We start from the raw sequence: 19,342 nt of genomic DNA on the forward strand, positions 1-19,342 counted from the left end.
AAGTAAGCCTATGTGTGAGACTTCCGCTTCATTAGCCGCGTTAAATAACCGTAAATACAAGGAGAATAACAAAGTGCAGTAAAGCAGTGTGTTCTTAATTAAGATAACAGATTCAAATAATATGATACGAGACACATCAATTTTCAATATCAAGCAGCAAAACCAACTGTTTAGTACACATAAAAATAGCTGGACCAAAATCAGACCGGAAGACAGACCCATAGAATTTACAAATAGATCAGTGGACGGCGCAGGAAAGTAATGGGAGTTACCAGATCAGGGTGTTTTTAAACCATGATACCTGATTGGCTGACGTCATAGTGATGGTAGGTTTAGGAGTGGGGTTAGGTAAGGGGGATCATTTTGATTGCATGATTTAGAAAAACCCAGCAGTTTGAAAACACCCACAAGGTCATAAACGCCCACTTTTTCTCTGCAGAGACCTAAGTCTCCCCATTTTTACCTTACGTCAGGATAAAGGTGGATAGACTTTAAGACATAAAGGTGTGAATCATAAAATAATGGATTATGGGAGCCTGGATAAAAACACGTTTTAAAATGTAAACTATTTCAAATGGTCCCAAACTTTTACTTAACAATCAGCTGTTCTCCATCTAAAAAAAAAAAAAAAAACGGAAGACATGTTGCTCTTATGTTTACTTTCATTGTACTTGCACTGCCACTTTAATTTTTCTCCATGTAGCTCTATCTACGATGACATTTTAGACAGTTCTACCCCAGTAATCATAATATTACCTCAGGAGGACTTCTTATGAACACTATAACTCTTAACACTGATTAACTTTATTGTACCTGTTACTTCCACTTATGGGCATATAATACTCTGTCCATGTCTTTCTGTCTATGGGCACTGTAGTCACTCAAGAACCTCAGTGCTCTCCATGTACGTCTATGTCTTATGTTTTATTATTGTCGCTGTCTGTCTGAGCATCGTCACAAGCATTTCTATGCCCAGTTTTCCCCAGTGTTAACTATGCAAATGACAAATAATTGCCTCTTGACTTGACTTGAAACTAAAAATTTTGTAAATCAATAGGTAAATAAATAATAAGTAAACATCTAAATAGAATATGCACTCACATATATAAATATATTATCATGGTGGGGGGGCTTTCCAATGACTTCCTTATGCAGAAATTTAATTTAATTTAAATTTATATACACCCATATTTAATTTTACGGCTGTCAAAATAACATAAACAGTTAAATTACATTAATTAAATTAATGTCCTGGCATCATGCGTATTTTCCCCTCCATTAAAACAGTTGAAATGAATCATTTTGTCATGCTTGTTTGCTTTAGCATTGTTTTGACCAGTCATAAGTCATAGCCTATGGTAAACACAAAACGACTGTCAAGTAAAACCATGAATTAAAATGGCAAAAGCTAGTTAGAGGGAAGAACTGAGGCAGATGAAGTATTTTCTCAGCCCACGAGGTCGAGCCAAGCAAAGCAGAACAAGGTCGTCAGCAAGGCCGTTAAGTTCGAGCAGTTGAAGAGCGGGATGGGCTTAAGTTGAGGAAGGAGGGCTTTTTCTTCCTACCGATTTTTTTTCCACGTCTGCAAGCCCGGAGAAAGGGGCTGCAGTGCATATGAACTCGAAGATTTGAACCAACTAACGCAATGAAATAGAAACAAGACAAAGAGAAATTTCGCACGGAATGTTAATCTTTCATACTGCGTTCTGTCGATGCAACATTATCAGCGATTAGTAACTTTACATAACAAAGTATGATTTTATGACTATAGAGTATCAGTCACTGCGATGCAATAGTAATCTATAGCAGTAATTGTTTACATTTTGATCAACTTCAACATTCTCCCTTTCTCCTGGAGAAGTCAAATTACTCGATTATTTTCTACCACAAAAGAAGTGATAGGCGTAATTTTTAAAGCGTGGTTATGTTTTGACAGTTGCAAAAGCAGCCAAACTTTATTAAGATTGACTAACGTATTTTCAAAAAGGACTCATCGACAGAAGAATGATTTGGAGACGGTTAACGGAGCTGTTGCTCCTAATATTTGTGTGCGCGCACAGATCGTCCTCAAAACAAGACACGAAACCTGAGGTGAGTATAACATTAGTGCATTTTTCTCGAGACACTGATATGTATTACGTTAGTGATAACGCATCCAGATTTATTGATGTAGCAGATGTTTTATGTTGTGAATATTTTTTTTTTTGTGTGTAAATGTCTGTACATGCTGTATATATATATATATATATATATATATATATATATATATATATATATATATATATATATATATATATATATATATATATGTATGTATATTAGGGTCCTTAATTTAAAGTCTTGGTAGTGTGAATCTCTCAATACCTGTCAATAACATGTGGAAAAATGTAAAAAATATATTATATTTGGAATAAAGAAAATTAAGCCTTTTTGCATTACCATTAAAACAAATTTTTATTTACAATTTTCATTTTAGTAGTACAGAAAATCTCATTCACATTATGGATTTTTACATGTCTGTAAATAATCATCATAAAAATATGACAGTAATTATAGAATCTTATAAGAATCATTCTTTAAAAATAAAAGGAATTAACCAATAAAATAAAATAAAATGAAATCGAAACATCCAGACATTTCAGGAGGCAATATGCTTAAATGTAATGAAAATAATGACACAAATCAACTTAAAGGTCCTAAAATATGCTTCATTTTAATTTTTTATAAAAAAAAAAAATATACTGTTCCATGTTTTCAAGAGATTTTTCTAACTATGCATATAGAATGTACACATCTAATTATGTCACACTAATTTCCAAAAATAACTTTAAAAAGTTGAGTGAAATCCAGAAAGGATTATACTATGGATATTATTACCATCATGAGCTTCTGAAATCAAATCTTTATATGGCAAACTCTTTACCAGCTGGCAGCCAGCAGCATTATTCAGTCACAGATGTTTAGCTTTAAGAATCTCTGATATTTCTGCCCAGTGATCAAAGAACAAATTAAGAAAACAGGAGAGGACTGGAGGATTCTGAATTAAGGTCAAGTGAGAGACCGCAGAGATTGAAAGATGCTGAGGATGCAAAAAAAAAAAACGACCAATTACCACAAGAAAACAGGAAGAAAAGTCATGTGGATGGATATGCTGAGGATGAGTTTGGGGGGAAAATGTTGTTATGCTCCTATAAGCTGCGGGATGTAATAGATGACATCTGTCCTTAGTTATGGTCAAAAAAGAGAGGAGGGGTTCTTTTCTTCCTCTCTTTCTCCATTTTGTCTAACAGGAAGTCATCACAATCCTGGAGGAAGTTCTCCTAATTTCCTTAAGGATATCCTTATGCAAACTCATGCACACCTGAGGTTTTGAACAATATTACTGTCAGTATCCACTTCCCTTTTTTTGGTGAAAAACCAACCATGACATGCTATTTGTGATAGACTTTTTGAATAAATCACCCGAAGAGTGCCACTACATTTATGAAGAACTTCTAGGGAGTTGTACATCATAGTGCTTTATTGGGATGTGCAGTTGGCCACATGTAGCCAGTCACAAAACTTTTTTTAGGACAGGACCAGAGGAAATGGTCAGGGGATTTTCTGTACGGCATTGACCACATGGCTTTAGGACAGATGTGAGATGATGATGCCAACAGTTAGTGATGTCAAGTCAAAGCGTATGGAAGGAAGTGGGATGTGGAAGGGGGTGGCAAGTTACAGAAAAGAGACACAAAGAAACATTTAGTTGATCTTTTCAGACAAGAAATGTGGTGGGGTGTGAATGATGTAAGTCTGCCCTAAAGAATAGAAGTTATTGTAGGATGAAAAGTGATGTCATTTTCAGAAGCAAGAGAACAACAGAAAAATGAGCTCAAACTACAAATTGTCCAGTTCCTGTGTCACTTAAGGCAAAACAACCCACAGTTCTTTGCAGTAAGTCTGAGACGTATGGGAAGTCCCGACATCCTATTTAATAGTAATGTTCTCATTGTGCTCTTTCCATTTGAAAATATAATTTTTCATCAAACAGCCAAGTGCCTCAAGTGTAAAAATCTGACCCACTGATCTATAAAACACATGGAAAGATGAGTATAAATAGTAACTTCAGACTTTTTCCACAGAGCATCCAACCATTCTTTAAAAATAAATAAAACATAAAATAATTGAAAATTAAATAATGACATTGGAATACATTCTTCCTTAAAAAAAAAACACTTATCAAGAGAATAGAATTTATACGAATTTTAAATGAAAAACAAGGAATTAAGGGACTTCAATGCATTCATTTGCAGAGTAAATTTAGTTTTCGTGATTGATAAACTTCAGCGGTAACTTGTTGTTTTGTAAACTCCTATGGAGCTTGTGTTGATGGTACAGTGTTGATAGCCAGCTGTTGAGGTTCATTAGCGTAACCTGAGCAGTTGAACCGCATTTTTATGATTTGGCTTCACCACACGCTCACCCAGATTCTGTGTTATTCTATTGGCCCAGAGCAAATGGAAGTTGTGACTCATTTTCCCTTAAAATTGCATGTCTTTTTTCTCAAGTCTCTCTGATTTTAATGTGCATATGCGCTCAAACACAAAATGGTGTCTGTTGCTCCTTTATGTATCAAAAAAGATAGGGAAAAATTCTTGCACACTGTCATACCTTGCAAAAAATTAAATGCCTGAAGTCATGACTTGGTTTTCCATTGCTTTGAATGTGATCTATACATCTATCCGTGAGAGGTGTTAATTTTTTTTTCTTTATATTAAAACTTAGAAATTGTCATTGAAATAGCTTTGGGTGGCTATGAGATCACCTGATTAATTATTTCAAATAATAAAAATTACAAACACTTGACTCTTAGTATAACGACATAATCAGAGATTGGTCATCTTGTGTTGTGACTTTGCACCGCCACTTTAGCAGACCACAGAAGTGAAGGATGGCACAGCCAGTATTTCATATGAATCATACGTGACCAAATTGTTTTTATAACCTTGGGGAATAATGAGTTAACTTTTATGTGAAAATTTAAGGACATCTGTTTTTGTGGAGAAGAGTTCCTCTATGAGGAAGACAGAAATTACTGGCAAAAAGAGGTAGACACTGCCGGGGGTGGTGTTTGAATTTTAATTTTAAAGTTGTTTTTGAGAGATGGCAAGTAATGTTGCACAACAGCAAAGACATCAGTCATGATTTTTGTCCTTTTTCAGTTCACTGCATGTTATTAATCCTGCAGAATGGAGGTATGGTGTCTCTTACCAGAATGTGATTTCAATTTGATCTGATTTCAGTCGCTGGACTGCTTAAGGGACACGTTCATCACAATCTCAGCCACTTCTTTCCCTCATATGGATATTACACACTGAACCTTTGTTTATGCTGTGAAAGACTGAGATTGAGTCACAGACTCACAATGTCTGATTATAGAAAGGAATGGAAAGAAACTTTGTGGAAGTTAAGAAATTTCACAATACCATAGATGAGAAGAGACACTCAAACAAAAAGAAAAACAGAGGAATAAAAATAGAAAAACAGAGGAATAAAAGTACAAGAAAACAGCAAGTTCTTAAAAAATGACATCAACTTGGAAAACATGTTTTGAAGCATCTGACCGTGTGGACGTAATCACATCTGCTGCCAAAGCACACAATCAGAAACACATTCAGCCAGAGAGCACCAATACAAACATAAAACATGCTGATCATGCTGAGATACTTCTTTCTGGTGACTTTTTACTCACAAAGACAGCACAAGCTATAACAGCCAAATCATTTTCTCTGTATGAGCTACGGCTGAATGAGGGTGTACTGACACCCTGCAGGGTGTGTTTCTACATTGTTGCCCTTCATTCCTGCAGTAGCATGAGAGAGAGAGAGAGAGAGAGAGAGAGAGTGGTGGAGGAGGAAGAGAAAGAGGGATTACAGGATAAAGGCTCTGTTTCTGTGGTTTCAATGGCATTAACCAGAGAACTGGGAAACAGTAAATTACTGAGTGACAGTTTAATTTTAACTGGAGACAGCATTTGTCTCCCTGAGGGAGTCACAGACAGGTAACATTTCACCTTTCATTATCTCATCTATCATCCTATATTGCTACAAACAAAAATGCATTTGTGTCACCACTGACTCAGTTTCAAGATAAAGATACTGCTTTTATCTAAAAGGAAAGCAAGGCCATAAATCAATCTAGACACACACTTGATATATTCATTTGTTTAGAAGTATTTCTTTAAGTGCATTTTGAGTTCAAGTGCCATTACAGTGTTTATAAGTGATTTGTGACATGAATTGTGAAAAGCAACCCTGCCTGATCCCTTGGGTTTGTGAGTTACACTCCTACTAACATTAAATGAAGTTCTTGTTTTGTCAAATGTATTCCAGCCGATTCCATTCTCAATCAGTATTTTGCCTGCTTTTCCAGTAAAAACTATTGTATAACCATACTTAAAAAATAAGATAAAGTATACTTGAGAAGCAAAATTGCAAAAAACAAGAATTAAAATATATCTTGAATATACTTTATATTTTCTTTCCTTGTTTTTTCTTCATTTCAATGATGAATCTAGTGAACATTTGTGGGGTGTAAAACAATTCCAATGGGGTAAAAAAAAAATATATACACAACCATTAAAAAGTTTGGGGGTCAGTAATGTTTTTCTTTTTAAATGCTTATGCTCATCCAAGGCTAAATTTATTTGATAAAAAATATAATAAAAACAATAATATTGTGAAATACTGTTACAAATTATTTTATTTATTTTTTTTGCTCTATTTTTTTAACGTTATTTTTTTTGCTGTGCTGATAAAACTGAATTTTCAGCAGCCAATGATCTTTCAGAAATAATTTGAATATGCTGATTTGGTTCTCATTAAAAAATTATTATGTTTAGTGTTGAAAACAGGTGTGCTGCTTTATATTGTGGTTGCCTTATTTTTATTTTTTGTTGTTGCGATTTAAAAATAATTACTGTCACTTTTGATAAATTAATCGCTGTTAAAATGATTTCTTTAAAAAATAGTCATTGTTAATGTATTAGTTTAAAACAAGTTTGTTTATTTTTTGCTCAAGTATAACCATTATTAAAAAGACAAAATAAGGATTATTTTTCCTTTTATTTTCTTCTTTGCAAATACCTAAAAAAAAAAAATCTGATAAAAGTTTAATGATGAGTTTAATGATGCATTCAGTGAACAGAACTAATATCTTCATGACAATATGACCTCATGCACCTCAATTTAAAAACAGAAAAAAAATTATATCACAGCTAAAAAAAATTAACAAAACAAGGTATCTTTCCAATAATAAATACCTTTGTCTCTTTCTCTCTCGCTTTCTAGGCATGGCTGCAGCAATACGGTTACTTGCCACCTGGTGATCTCCGCACACATACGGCCCGCTCTCCTCACTCCGTCTCCTCTGCCATTGCTGCCATGCAGAGATTCTACGGCCTGACAGTCACCGGCAACCTGGATTCTGGTACTCTAGAGTAAGTCAGCTGCCCACGTAATTGAAACAGCAGAGGGTTACTGTGTAGTGTAATTAGTGTTTCCATGTCCAGTTAATAACAACAATTGGGTCTAGATGATACCATTTTCTCTCCATGGAATCAGCCTTGCATTTTTTGAACACCTGTGGCTAGTTTAGGAGATTCAAGTGCTTATAGATATCTCTGTGGAATTATTTTGGGCCATTAGTTATATGGTTGTTAGTCATGGAAGGAGAAAATGGAAAACTAGATCATTGTGTCAGCAATCCTCCACTGGTGTGCAATGAGCCACGCAAGATGAAGAATATATGAGGACAGAAATTAATGGCCATCCTGTCCAAAATCACTGAAATTAAATCTGTTGTGCGGTGGATGATCTAACGTATTGGACGGTGCTTTCCAGGGCAATGAAGAAACCCCGCTGTGGCGTCCCAGACAAGTTCGGAGCCGAACTGAAAAGCAACCTGAGAAAGAAGCGCTATGCAATCCAGGGACTCAAATGGGACAAAAATGAGATTACATTCTGGTAAGAGACAACCTTAACTCCATCCTCTGCTAGATCAATAAAAGAGGAGTGCATGTTAAACTGTAATTAAGTCATTTTAGGCACAAAACTCCCATCCAAGCCATTACCGATTAATTGAGGTTTGCTGTCATAAACATTTAGATATGGCTTTGGCTATGCTTTAGTAAATACGCACCACACTTATGGAAAAGTCATCTTTGGCCGACTATACGATTCTGCTTCGCTGCAGCCAAGGCCAAAATTCCTGTGGGACTTTTCTGTAATGTAAATCACTTTCTCTCCCCCTTTCCTCCATATATTCCTTTTTTTTCCTATGTCCTACTTTCCTCTGATTGCCTCTCCAATTCCCCCGTTTCTTATCTCTTCTCAGCATACAGAACTACACACCAAAAGTTGGGGAATACGAGACGTTTGAGGCGATCAGAAAAGCCTTCAAAGTGTGGGAAAGCGTTACTCCTTTGAGATTCCGAGAGATCCCTTACAACGACATCAGAGATAAGGTTGAAAACTTTGCTGACATCATGCTCTTCTTCGCTGATGGTTTCCATGGCGACCCCAGTCCGTTTGATGGCGAGGGAGGCTTTTTGGCTCATGCTTACTTCCCAGGCAATGGCATAGGAGGAGACACACACTTCGATGCAGCAGAGCCTTGGACCATCGGCAACCGTGACCTTTTGGGTGAGGAATGCAAACACCAGAAGTTAGCAGAAATACTCGAGATCTCCCGAGGATCTCACTTGTTTTTTTCAGTATGGATGGCGGTTCTTGTTTAGATATGACTAAGTGAGTTTAGATCAACTCAAACATGTTTGGTTTGAATTAATACTTAAGATCATGCAAATGTTGTTTGTGCACACTTTAATTGCATTGGGTAGAATCAGCCTTGCATTTCCATGTAAATGTTTGGAACATCTCTATCCAAGAAGCTGGTCTTTGACATTTCCCTGCTCTGAACTGAATGCCCTAAAAACTGAATAATAGCTCTCAGCAGTCATTCTGTGCTGTCTATTCTTAGCATCTCAAAATAGTTGTTTTTAATGTGTACTGCACAATTACACAGCATGCTACTTAGCCAAATCGTACCTGTACTGACACGGTTATCTCGTACTTTCATTCAGGTAATGATGTGTTCCTGGTGGCTGTGCATGAATTGGGTCACGCCCTGGGAATGGAACATTCGAATGACCCCTCGGCCATCATGGCTCCCTTCTACCAGTGGATGGACACTGACAACTTTGAGCTTCCTGAAGATGACCGTAGAGGCATTCAGCAGCTTTATGGTAAAACAATCAACATCATCACAACTTGAACTGCTAACCACACCATAGTTCAAGGCAGGGTTATCATTAACTAAGACTAAAATTATATGTTTACAATATATTTATTAAATCACTTTCACTATAATATTTAATCTTGTAATCAGACCATTTATCTGGCACAAAAGAAAGCATTAGCATATGCTTATTCATTTGGATAAAAGTATGACAAAAAATGAATTGTTCAGGACCAAACACCGGAGGCCGTCCGCGACCACCTGTCACCCCACGGACCCCCCACCACACTCCATATCCCACACCATACAGGCCCGGAGGACCTAGTTTTGGTCCTGACATCTGCGAAGGCCATTTTGACACCATCGCCATTTTCAGAGGAGAGATGTTTGTGTTCAAGGTACGGATGGAATATGTGTTTATGCTGTAGGTTGGAGTTGGATATCATGCAGTATGTGTGTTCATCACAGTTCCTGTCCCTGTGTTTTAGGATAAGTGGTTCTGGCGCGTTCGTAATAATCAGGTTATGGAAAATTACCCCATGCCAATTGGACATTTCTGGAGAGGTCTGCCTACACATCTGAATGCTGCCTACGAAAGAGAAGATGGGAAATTTGTCTTCTTTAAAGGTACTAGTCCTCTTCTATCACATGATTTCAATGGAAAAAAGATGGTTTTGACTGGCCTGATACTGCTCCAGGAGTAAAAGCATTTTTCATCTCTTTCCTGCAGGGGATAGGCTTTGGGTGTTCACTGAATCGAACTTGGAGTCAGGTTACCCCAAGACTCTGAGAGAAATGGGCAGTGGTCTTCCAAAGGACAAACTAGATGCAGCCCTCCTGTACACCCCTACTGGTTACACCTACTATTTCAGAGGAAACAAGTCAGTAGCTTTGATATTCCATAATACAAGGCATGAGAACAAACAGAGCTTAGATCTGAAACTATTTATGATCTTCAATCAGATATTATCGTTACAATGAAGACACGCAGTCAGTGGATCCAGACTACCCCAAACCTATGAATAAATGGCAAGGCGTTCCAGACAACATAAAGGCTGCATTCATGAGTCGAGATCAAAGTGAGTCTTTCACTGCCATTTGCTTTTTTAATCAACCTCCAGTCTTTCATAATAATAACCCTTCTTTATTCTGACAAGGTTGTTCTTTGTCCATTCTAGACCTTATTATACGGTCAGTCATGTGACACATGCACACAGAACTATGCAGTAAAACAAGAAAACACCTATTCACAACCTCTTACTATGTGTCAACACATTTCCAGTTATTCTATGCATTTGTCTGTTCATTCTGAAAGAGTCTACAGTTCTGTTAACTCAAATGTTCTGATAGAAATCAATTCACAATTTCGAGAAAAAGCTGTTCTTTTGAACTATCTATTCATCAAATAATCCTGAAAAATATCACTTTCACTTTATCCACAATAAGAAATGTTGAGCACCAAAATCTGCATATTTAAGTAATGTCTACTCCAATTCAGCTTTGCCTGTGATGAATAAATAACATTTTAAAATATAATAAAATATTTTTATTTTTATTTTACAGTATTACTGTTTTTTCTATTATTTTGATCAAATAAATCCCCCCTTGATGATGTTAATACAATAAACACACACACACGTGTATATATATAGACCATAGACTGTATAAAAACATGGACGTAGTGACATCACCCATAGGTTTCCGAAGAGAGTTTTTGAAACCAAAAGTTTGTGGAGCGGGCCGTCGCCATCTTGGCAGTGCGTCACTCCGGGGTAATTGGAAATGGGCAAAAAGGCGGGAGCCGGTTGCTGAAGCCACGCCCACCCAGCGCGACGATGGTGACCACAGTGGCAATCCACCTGTCACTCTAATGGCCACGCCCTTTATTATGCAGAACTTTAAGGCTTAATATAATATAAACGGATGAGTGATAAAAAAGTGATAAAAAATTCACCCCCCTCACAGTTGTCATGAAGGGGAAAATTAGCTATATAGACCAAAATAATTTTTTGCACCAGGCTGTAAACATGTTTTTTTTCTGCTGTAAAGTTGGGCATTTTAACATGGGGAGTCTATTTGGATTATAGAGCATTTATCATTTGTCACGTTATACTTGGTTAGAATACAAGTCTGGCCGGTGTCATTTCCTGACCCCCATTCCCTCACTTATCACAATAATGTCCTGCCTCCCTCTAATACAAGACATACATAAAAAAAAAAAAAAAAAAAAAAAGATTTACTTATTAAAACAATGTCAGGATGTAGGCTTTGAGCCAAAGATTGCTACCTTTGTATAGTCCTGACCTTTCCTCTCTTAAATCTTACAGGTTATACCTACTTCTACAAAGCCAATAAGTACTGGAAGTTTAACAACCAGTTATTAAGAGTGGAACCTGGATACCCCAAGTCTGCACTTAAGGATTGGATGGGCTGTCCTAACGAGGACTCCAATACAGGTGGTGGTGGTGGGGGAGGAAGTGACCGTGACCGTGAGCGTGAGCGCGAAAGAGAACGTGAGCGAGAACGTGAAAGGGAGCGCGAACGGGAGCGTGAACGTGACCGCACACGCGAGGAAGACAAGACTGAGGAAGAAGGCAAAAAGGAGGAGACAGAGGTGATCATAATCGAGGTTGAAGACGCACCCAGCAGCGGGGGAGGAGCGGCTGCTGTCGTGGTGCCACTCATGTTGCTGGTCTGCGTGATCCTTACGCTCGGAGCACTTCTCTTCTTCCGCAGATACGGCACACCGAGACGTTTGCTCTACTGCCAACGCTCCCTACTGGACAAGGTTTAAATGTTTGAGAAGAGATAATGGAAGAAAGGGAAGGGGAGGAGAGGAGAGGAGAGGAGAGAATTGAGAATTGAGCATATGCAAGAAGGGGATTTACTAGCAAAGCAAAACCAAAATGAGAAAAGCAAGTTAAAAATGGTTTTGGTCAAAAAGGGACCCTTTGTTGTTTACTTTAGAAATGATGCCACTCAGACAAATCTCTGCATTTTTATATTTTGTAATTAGTGGTTTTGAACGTTTTGCTTTCACACCAGTGCCGAGCTCTTCCCGCACGCTGTACAAAGGCATACGGTACTTGTTTTTCCCCTGTCACTTTTACTTCATCTCTCCCCTCTTCTCTCAATATCTTTTTCTCTTCTTTCCCTTCTGGTGTAGCCAATGACGCCAGCTCTTTGCTGTTTGTTTAGCCTTTTGTAAATGTCATTTTAAAGTTGTGATTGCTGTTGTATGTCTAATTGTGAACTCTAACCCTCGAAAACAGCGCGTGTCTCAATCAGAAGACTTTGTACTTCTCTCAGGTTGCGGCCAATGCTCATCACATTTCCAGCAGCCTCATGCAACCTCAATAACAAAACCATACTACCATGGTTATTGAATGTTACAGGGTCCACATTGATGAAAAACCTAAAAAAAATAAAAATTCTTAAACCTCTGTGAAAAAAATAAAAACGAATTAAAATAGATTAACATTTTTCTAGCTCTACTTTAATTTAAAACAGTCAGGAATTGCTTTTTATGAGTGTAATTTCTGTTATTTTTTAAAATCCTTTAAGGATGCATGAACTAGGTAAGTCGGTAAGAAGGTGCCATAGTATCGTGGCATTCTCTCTAGTACTATATAAATACCTAAGTGCATGAATATAGTAATCATTACATACCATGGTATAACCATTGCTGAACCATGGGACCACCACTACTTCTGTAGTGCTCCCATATGCACAAAGTTACCAGATATCATGAAAGATTATTTGCATTGGGTTATGAAAGGTAATTCTTTTCACTAAACCAGCACAGGGTTCTGCTCCCACCCCATGCAACTCCCAACTCAGGTTAAGAAACCAAAGTCATGTGCCATTCCAAAGATAATTGATACTTATCCCACTAACAATGCCTGCAAAGCTGTGCTGTCTGTCTGTGTCCTCCAGTAGTATGGCTTTATATTGTACTGTATTTTAAATAACTATTATTGATAATGATGATGTCATTATCATCATGATTATTACTATTGTTATTGTTCTCAATGTCAAGAATGTGTTTTTTGATTTTAACAACTGTCATTAAAAATGTCCTGCTGGACAGGCAATAATGTATGTCTAATGAAGTGGCCTTAATTTAGGGGAAAGTGAATGGGTGGGTTTGTATTTTTGAACTGAAATAAATGTTTTAAATATATAAATGATATTTTCACTGCTTGTGTTTGAAATTATTGAAAACTTGTGGTGCTTTTAAAAAAAATGGGAATCTAAAGTTTGAATTAAAAAAACAACAACAACAATAATAGTAATATTTAAATGATGATGATCATCATCTAGAAATAGATTGTGCTTGTTTCAAACCTTTTTTTATGTTTAAGTCAAAAATAAAACATTTGGTAAGTTTTCTTTGCAGTTTCTTTTTTTTGATGTCTGACGAACATTATAAAACTGCCAGGTAAAGTTCATCCAAAAATGAAAATTCTGTCATTATTTACTCACCCTCGTGTCGTTCCAAACCTGTATGACATACTTTCTTTCGTGGAATTTTATTTATTTTATTTTTTTTAATGGATGACAAAAGGCACTAAAACCAACATTACCAAAACCAACTTTAGGGTTATTGCTAAATTCAAGTTTTTACACATTTGGTAACTTAAACGATGACAGAATTTTTTTTTTTTTGGGTGAACTATCCCTTTAACATGTTTGTTTAGCTCACTCGCTCTCCTGCACAGAAGAGAGGTGAAAGGAAAAGCGGTTCTCGGTCCTAATCTCCAGCTGCTCCTCTTAACCTGCATCCGAGTCCAAGCCTTCTTGCCTTCTTCAGCCACATTTTCCGAATCGCTTGTTACCTCCCAGAGTCCCCTGTAAGAAGCGTGTCTCACATTAGCACATCTTATTCTGTTCCTCAACTTATGACCACGCAATAAGACAAACACCCTGCTTAGATGCCCATACATAAGCTTATTTCTTTTGCATAGAATTGCCATTTTTTCCCCCTTGTCATTTCTGTCCATACTACTTTCTCCTACTTTTTGCTGGCACTCGGAAACACTTGGCCATATAAATGGGACGGAAAAAGCAGGCTAGGTCCAAGGATTAAGTGAAACCAGGAATGATTATAATTCTGTAAACCCTTTTGGCATTCTTTTCAAGGAAACATATCTGCTATAATGTGAGTGTGTGCATCTCTGAAAATAATTCAACTTCCAGATACTTATTGAGGCTCAAATGTGTGTAAGAGAGAGATGATACTCAATTAATTGTGTTTTTATCCATTTTTATGAAGACAGCCGAATGTACTTGCTGTGTGGAATAAGCGTCTGGAGATGGATCATGTTTTGGCACTCTGGGTCCAGTCACGAGGCTTTGGGGATGCAAGGTGGGGGCGGACATTCGGAGGCCAACGATCAAGGAGAATTCCATCAACAACATCTGGAACCCAAACTGCCTCAATACCAGCACACAACGGGAGAGAGGGAACAAAAACAGCTTATCTGTACTCATACTGTTAATGTAATGCAAATTATACAACCTTTAATTTGATCAGACATCTGTCTAATCATAAATGTTGAGTACAACCCTAAATTTTTTAAATAGTAGTGCTTTTGTTGTTCCTAAAGGCACTGTGTTTTGTATGTATTGCAGTCAGAGTGTAACCCGCTACACAAGTACTCCATCTTTTTCTGTCTGTGCACGTTTTAAGCAAGTTCAGACTTTTCTCAGCTGATTCTGCAGTACGAAGAACAACCTCAGCACTTTCTGCTCTGCCCACAATTCCCTCCATTTCTCTCTCTCTTTCTCCAGGCAAGTAGAGTTGAGTTTCCTCAGTTTGTGCTAAGTACCTCACTTTTTTCTTAAACAAGGCTTAACTGAAAACATTAGCAGCACCACAAACACTTCAAGTCTCTCTCTTATAACACATTTTTTTTTTTTTTTTTTAAGGTCCCTGGGCAAAGAAAAGATTACCCTGCTATGTGTGATCGAGTTTGTTTTCATGCTGTTCTGATGTGATCTGTTCAAGTAAAGTCAGTCACTTGCTAATTCACACCTTAAACTTAACTATCCACTTCTTTCCATACAGAGAGAATCCCTATCTTTCCAAGCCTAATTGGGAAAAAAAACTGACTTTGAAGCATCAAGTAAAACAGAATCGAAGAATATGCTGGAAAGTTTTTCTTTATGTTTGTTTGCTAACTACTAAGCTACATATACTTAGCTAAACTTTCTCATTCAATAGCAAAAGATGAGATTTTATTTTCATTAAAGAGGTTAAACAGACAAAATGCACAAAATCAAACCTGGACCATGGCTTCAGAGATAGCTTATTTTTAGCCATTTTGCTAACCATTTTGGGGAGTCGGCTAGTGAAGACTCATCATGTATTTATAAGGTAGATGGCTCTCATGAATGTTTTCATTTTTTAAAGGATCTGTTAATGGGGAAATGTAAAGAAAAGAAAAATAAAGAAAAGAATTGTGTTGAATGAACATGAGGCATATGAACATGATGTTCCTCAGTGGAAACACATGCTTTCCACAGCATGTATGGTATGGAAATTAACATCAATAAAGCAAAGTCAAAAATATGTATTAATCTGGGATACATATGGGGTTTTATATCATTATGCCATAAAACAGCGAAATGGAGGTTGTATTCTGTTCTACACCTACATACAATAACAACAATGAAATTGGCAATCTCATCTCTATAAATACACTTCAGTATGTAAAGCACTAAAAGTTTAGGAGCAGTAAGATTTATTTGTATTTTTTATTTTGAAAACAAAAAATACTTTTATTTGGCTAAGACAAATCAAATTAATCAAAAGTGACAGTGAAAAATATTTATAAATAGAATTAAATAAAAATATATAAATAAAAAAATAAGTGTTCTTCTCAGCTATCTGTTCAAACCCTGAACAAAAGAATGTCTTGAAAGAATGAGATGTGGAAGAATGTAACGGGCCTATGTTAATTGAAAATGGCAAATTAGATGTATAAACTGTATAAGTGTATAAAATCATTTTATTCTTAAATGTCATGTTTGTGATTTTTTTATTTTTTTATTTGTTAATTTGTTATTTAAATGAGTAGGCCTACAAATTAGGAAACAGTAAATTGCAAGCCTCAGTCACAAAAATTATTTTATTATTTTAATAATTACTTTAATTATTTTATATATATATATATATATATATATATATATATATATATATATATATATATATATATATAATATATATATATATATATATAGGAAAGGGGAAAAAATCATTGTTTGGACGACTGGCAACAGCTGGTCTTAAATTATTTTGACACTGCATACCAAACAACTATAAACACCGAATGAAAATGCTGACTGAGTTCAAAACATTCATAATTGGCCTGACAGTGTTTCCCGGCTTCACAGAATGAACCGGTCCGCGAGTGGAACTGAAAGTTGCCTACGCCCCAGGGTTATGCTGAGTGTGCTAGAAATACACATAAAACAAAAGGGGCACCTGCATTAACATGTTGGGCTATGGGAAACATGGCGTCTACACTTAGGGTGTGGTGTGTGAGCGGAGCAGGTTTTTTCCCTGTTGTTCCAAAAAAGAGAATGTGGGGGGGAAATAGGTTTTAGGAAGTAAAACAATCAACATCTCTAAGCATGTTTTATACAGTCTATGCTCTAAACTCATAGCATTGGTTCTTTCTCTCTTTGTTTAAAAGGTAAACACTTTCAGAGTGGGCAGGAAAAGACTCCCCACCAGGAGCTGCTGAATAAGTCTTTTTACCCTCCCCCTGCCTACTGAACCAAACCAAGCTACCCTCACCCTGACCCAGTCACATCCTCCAGGAAACCCCCCTGCTTCAGCTCAGGCCTGCAACAGTTAACTGGACTCTTTCTTCACCTTATGACTTTAATGACTGGTCTGCCACATCAGAAGCATGAGGAACATGTTCCCCTCCTTGTCTGTCTTTAATATTTCCTTTTTCTCCTCAGTTCTCCTTCAGTTCTCAAGTTAAGTTGCGTTAGATTCCTTCGCCCCTCCTCCAACACTAAACCACATATGGTTCTCATATATAAATCCATGTCATCAAAGTCTAACTCAAAGCCAAGGAAACGGATGGGAAACGGTGCACAAATACACTAAAAGTTTACATCTTTTTGAATGTGTCCGTTTAATGTCTAAAAAGCAGTGGTTTCCAGATTTCATGCCATAAGCAGAAATTCTGCATGAAGATTTCAAGTTTTACCAGCTTGAACCTAGCGGCTTCGGAGGTAGCGAGAGAAAGAAAGGGGGTTAGAAAGAGTTCTGAGATGCCACATCAGAGGGGGGCTTTGAAAAAGGAGCCTTGCGGTTAGTTTCTCCAACTGCTGGACACAAAAGGCAGTGTGGTGGGAAGGGGCAGCTGCTGAAGATTGCTTAAAATCTGTTGACACTGCTCATTCATCAGCAGTTATCACAGAAATGACAGGATGTGGTAGTGTAGCATAATCTGAGGGCTGGGGCAATGGGGGAGTATGCTATCCTTACATTACCTGTCCTAGACGATATTTAAGATAAAAGACACAGTTGTAGTTCTCCCTGTAGGCAGGTTCATACGAAGTTAAAGGGATAGTTCACCCAAAATGTACAATTCTGTCATAATTTGTTCACTCTCATGTTATTCCAAACATATATGCTGTTATTTTTTTAATAAAAATGACACATTTTGTATAATGTACTTGCTCCTTTTGTCCATTCAGTGACTTAATTGAGTTACAACAAACACAAGAACCATTACTGAACAATCCTTGTGTGGAAATTAAATAATCTTATGGAATTGGTGAACGTCAACAGATGGGAAGACTATTAGTGAGTATAATTCTTTGATCTTGAAAGATGGGTTTTGAAATGTTGACAAAAAACTTTTTTTTTTTTTTAAATACATTCTTTGACATTAATACATTTTCTATGTAAGTCTATTTTTTATTTAAAAAGTTACTGATTGATTTTATCTTATGATCACATGATAAAGGTAGGTTTTATTGTTGTGGATATACTCTAAAAAGCACTGTAGCATTTATCTCAGTTAGACTGACCTCCATTGTAAATGCATTACTGTAAACACAATTTCTGCTTGTTTTTATAAAGTGAGATACAAGCCAAAGTAATTCTGTGGTAACTGAAAGTATGCCACAGATTCTGTCGGCAGCTTGTACTGAACCTGGAATATTCCTTTAAGATATGTTCCCATGTGCCCTTTATATGTTTTTTGTGAATTACCATACTGCAATAAAGCTGCAATAAACAAACCAGCTTCTGAGGACTTTTATTTTGGACAAAAATGAACACAGACTCTCTTCTGAAAAGAATGATGCAACAAGTGCTGCCTAATCCCAGTCTCCGAACTGTCTGACGCACACATAAACATGTGAACTCCCTGCAAAAATGAACTCCTTTCATCAAGAACTGCAACAGACGTGAGTAATTTCTCTGATAGAATCTAGTGCCCGAGCTTCTGTGAAGGAACTGTGGGTCTGGGCTGGGCTGTGTGTGGGCACGGGAGGGTCGACCCAGTTCAGCTGCCCTATGCAGAGCATGTTGCATCAGGCCGGAAAAATGCTCCACTCAGCCACCAGGGCAGTAATTACAGAGGACCTATGCTGAGCTCGACAAGAAGGACGTCAAAGACCAAGCATGGGGATTGAGGGAACGAGGCAAGAGAGAGAAGGAGAAAGAACATAGAAAAAGCAGTGGAGTGAGGAAGTGGGCCCTTGACGGCTAACAATGCTGTAAAAATAGAAGGGTAGGAGTTGAGACACAGACAGGGTGTGAACATTATATTTACCTTCTTATGTGCAATATGTAACCAGCCAACAATAGGTTTCAGAGATAATGAGTCTGGAGCTGTAACAAATAACCTCCCTGTTCACACAAGCAATCATGAGCTGCACATGAAACACACTCTGCCTATACAGATCCGCAGAGAAGCTGTTAGTAAGGTTCTGTGTAGAATTGAATGAGATAAAGGAGCTGGTTTTTAAACTTTCATCCCAACTAAAAGGGAAGTCTGTGACTTGAAACTGTAGATTTGTGGAAAGTATG

General features: G+C 37.1%; 1 protein-coding gene across 1 annotated transcript; it reads left to right on the forward strand.

Moving 5' to 3' along the window:
* Window positions 1-1,446: 1,446 nt before the first annotated feature.
* LOC127933340 (matrix metalloproteinase-14-like) lies at window positions 1,447-13,469 on the forward strand. Its single transcript, XM_052530272.1, has 10 exons — window positions 1,447-2,091; window positions 7,332-7,480; window positions 7,884-8,006; window positions 8,377-8,684; window positions 9,125-9,286; window positions 9,511-9,677; window positions 9,768-9,906; window positions 10,010-10,160; window positions 10,243-10,358; window positions 11,607-13,469. Exons 1-10 carry the CDS (start codon window positions 2,005-2,007, stop codon window positions 12,071-12,073), a joined length of 1,869 nt encoding a protein of 622 aa, XP_052386232.1. The 5' UTR covers window positions 1,447-2,004; the 3' UTR covers window positions 12,074-13,469.
* The last annotated feature ends 5,873 nt before the right edge of the window (window positions 13,470-19,342 follow it).

The sequence above is a fragment of the Carassius gibelio genome, chromosome A2 (genome assembly GCF_023724105.1).
Source record: "Carassius gibelio isolate Cgi1373 ecotype wild population from Czech Republic chromosome A2, carGib1.2-hapl.c, whole genome shotgun sequence".
In the NCBI taxonomy this organism is placed as follows: domain Eukaryota; kingdom Metazoa; phylum Chordata; class Actinopteri; order Cypriniformes; family Cyprinidae; genus Carassius; species Carassius gibelio.

What these genes read in the sequence shown, in the direction of transcription:
- LOC127933340 (XM_052530272.1), top strand. Translation starts at nt 2,005, where the DNA reads ATGATTTGGAGACGGTTAACGGAGCTGTTGCTCCTAATATTTGTGTGC. An exon ending in AACAAGACACGAAACCTGAG is followed by an intron (nt 2,092 to 7,331) that starts GTGAGTATAACA and finishes CTCGCTTTCTAG; the next exon opens with GCATGGCTGCAGCAATACGG. An exon ending in GAGAGATGTTTGTGTTCAAG is followed by an intron (nt 9,678 to 9,767) that starts GTACGGATGGAA and finishes CCTGTGTTTTAG; the next exon opens with GATAAGTGGTTCTGGCGCGT.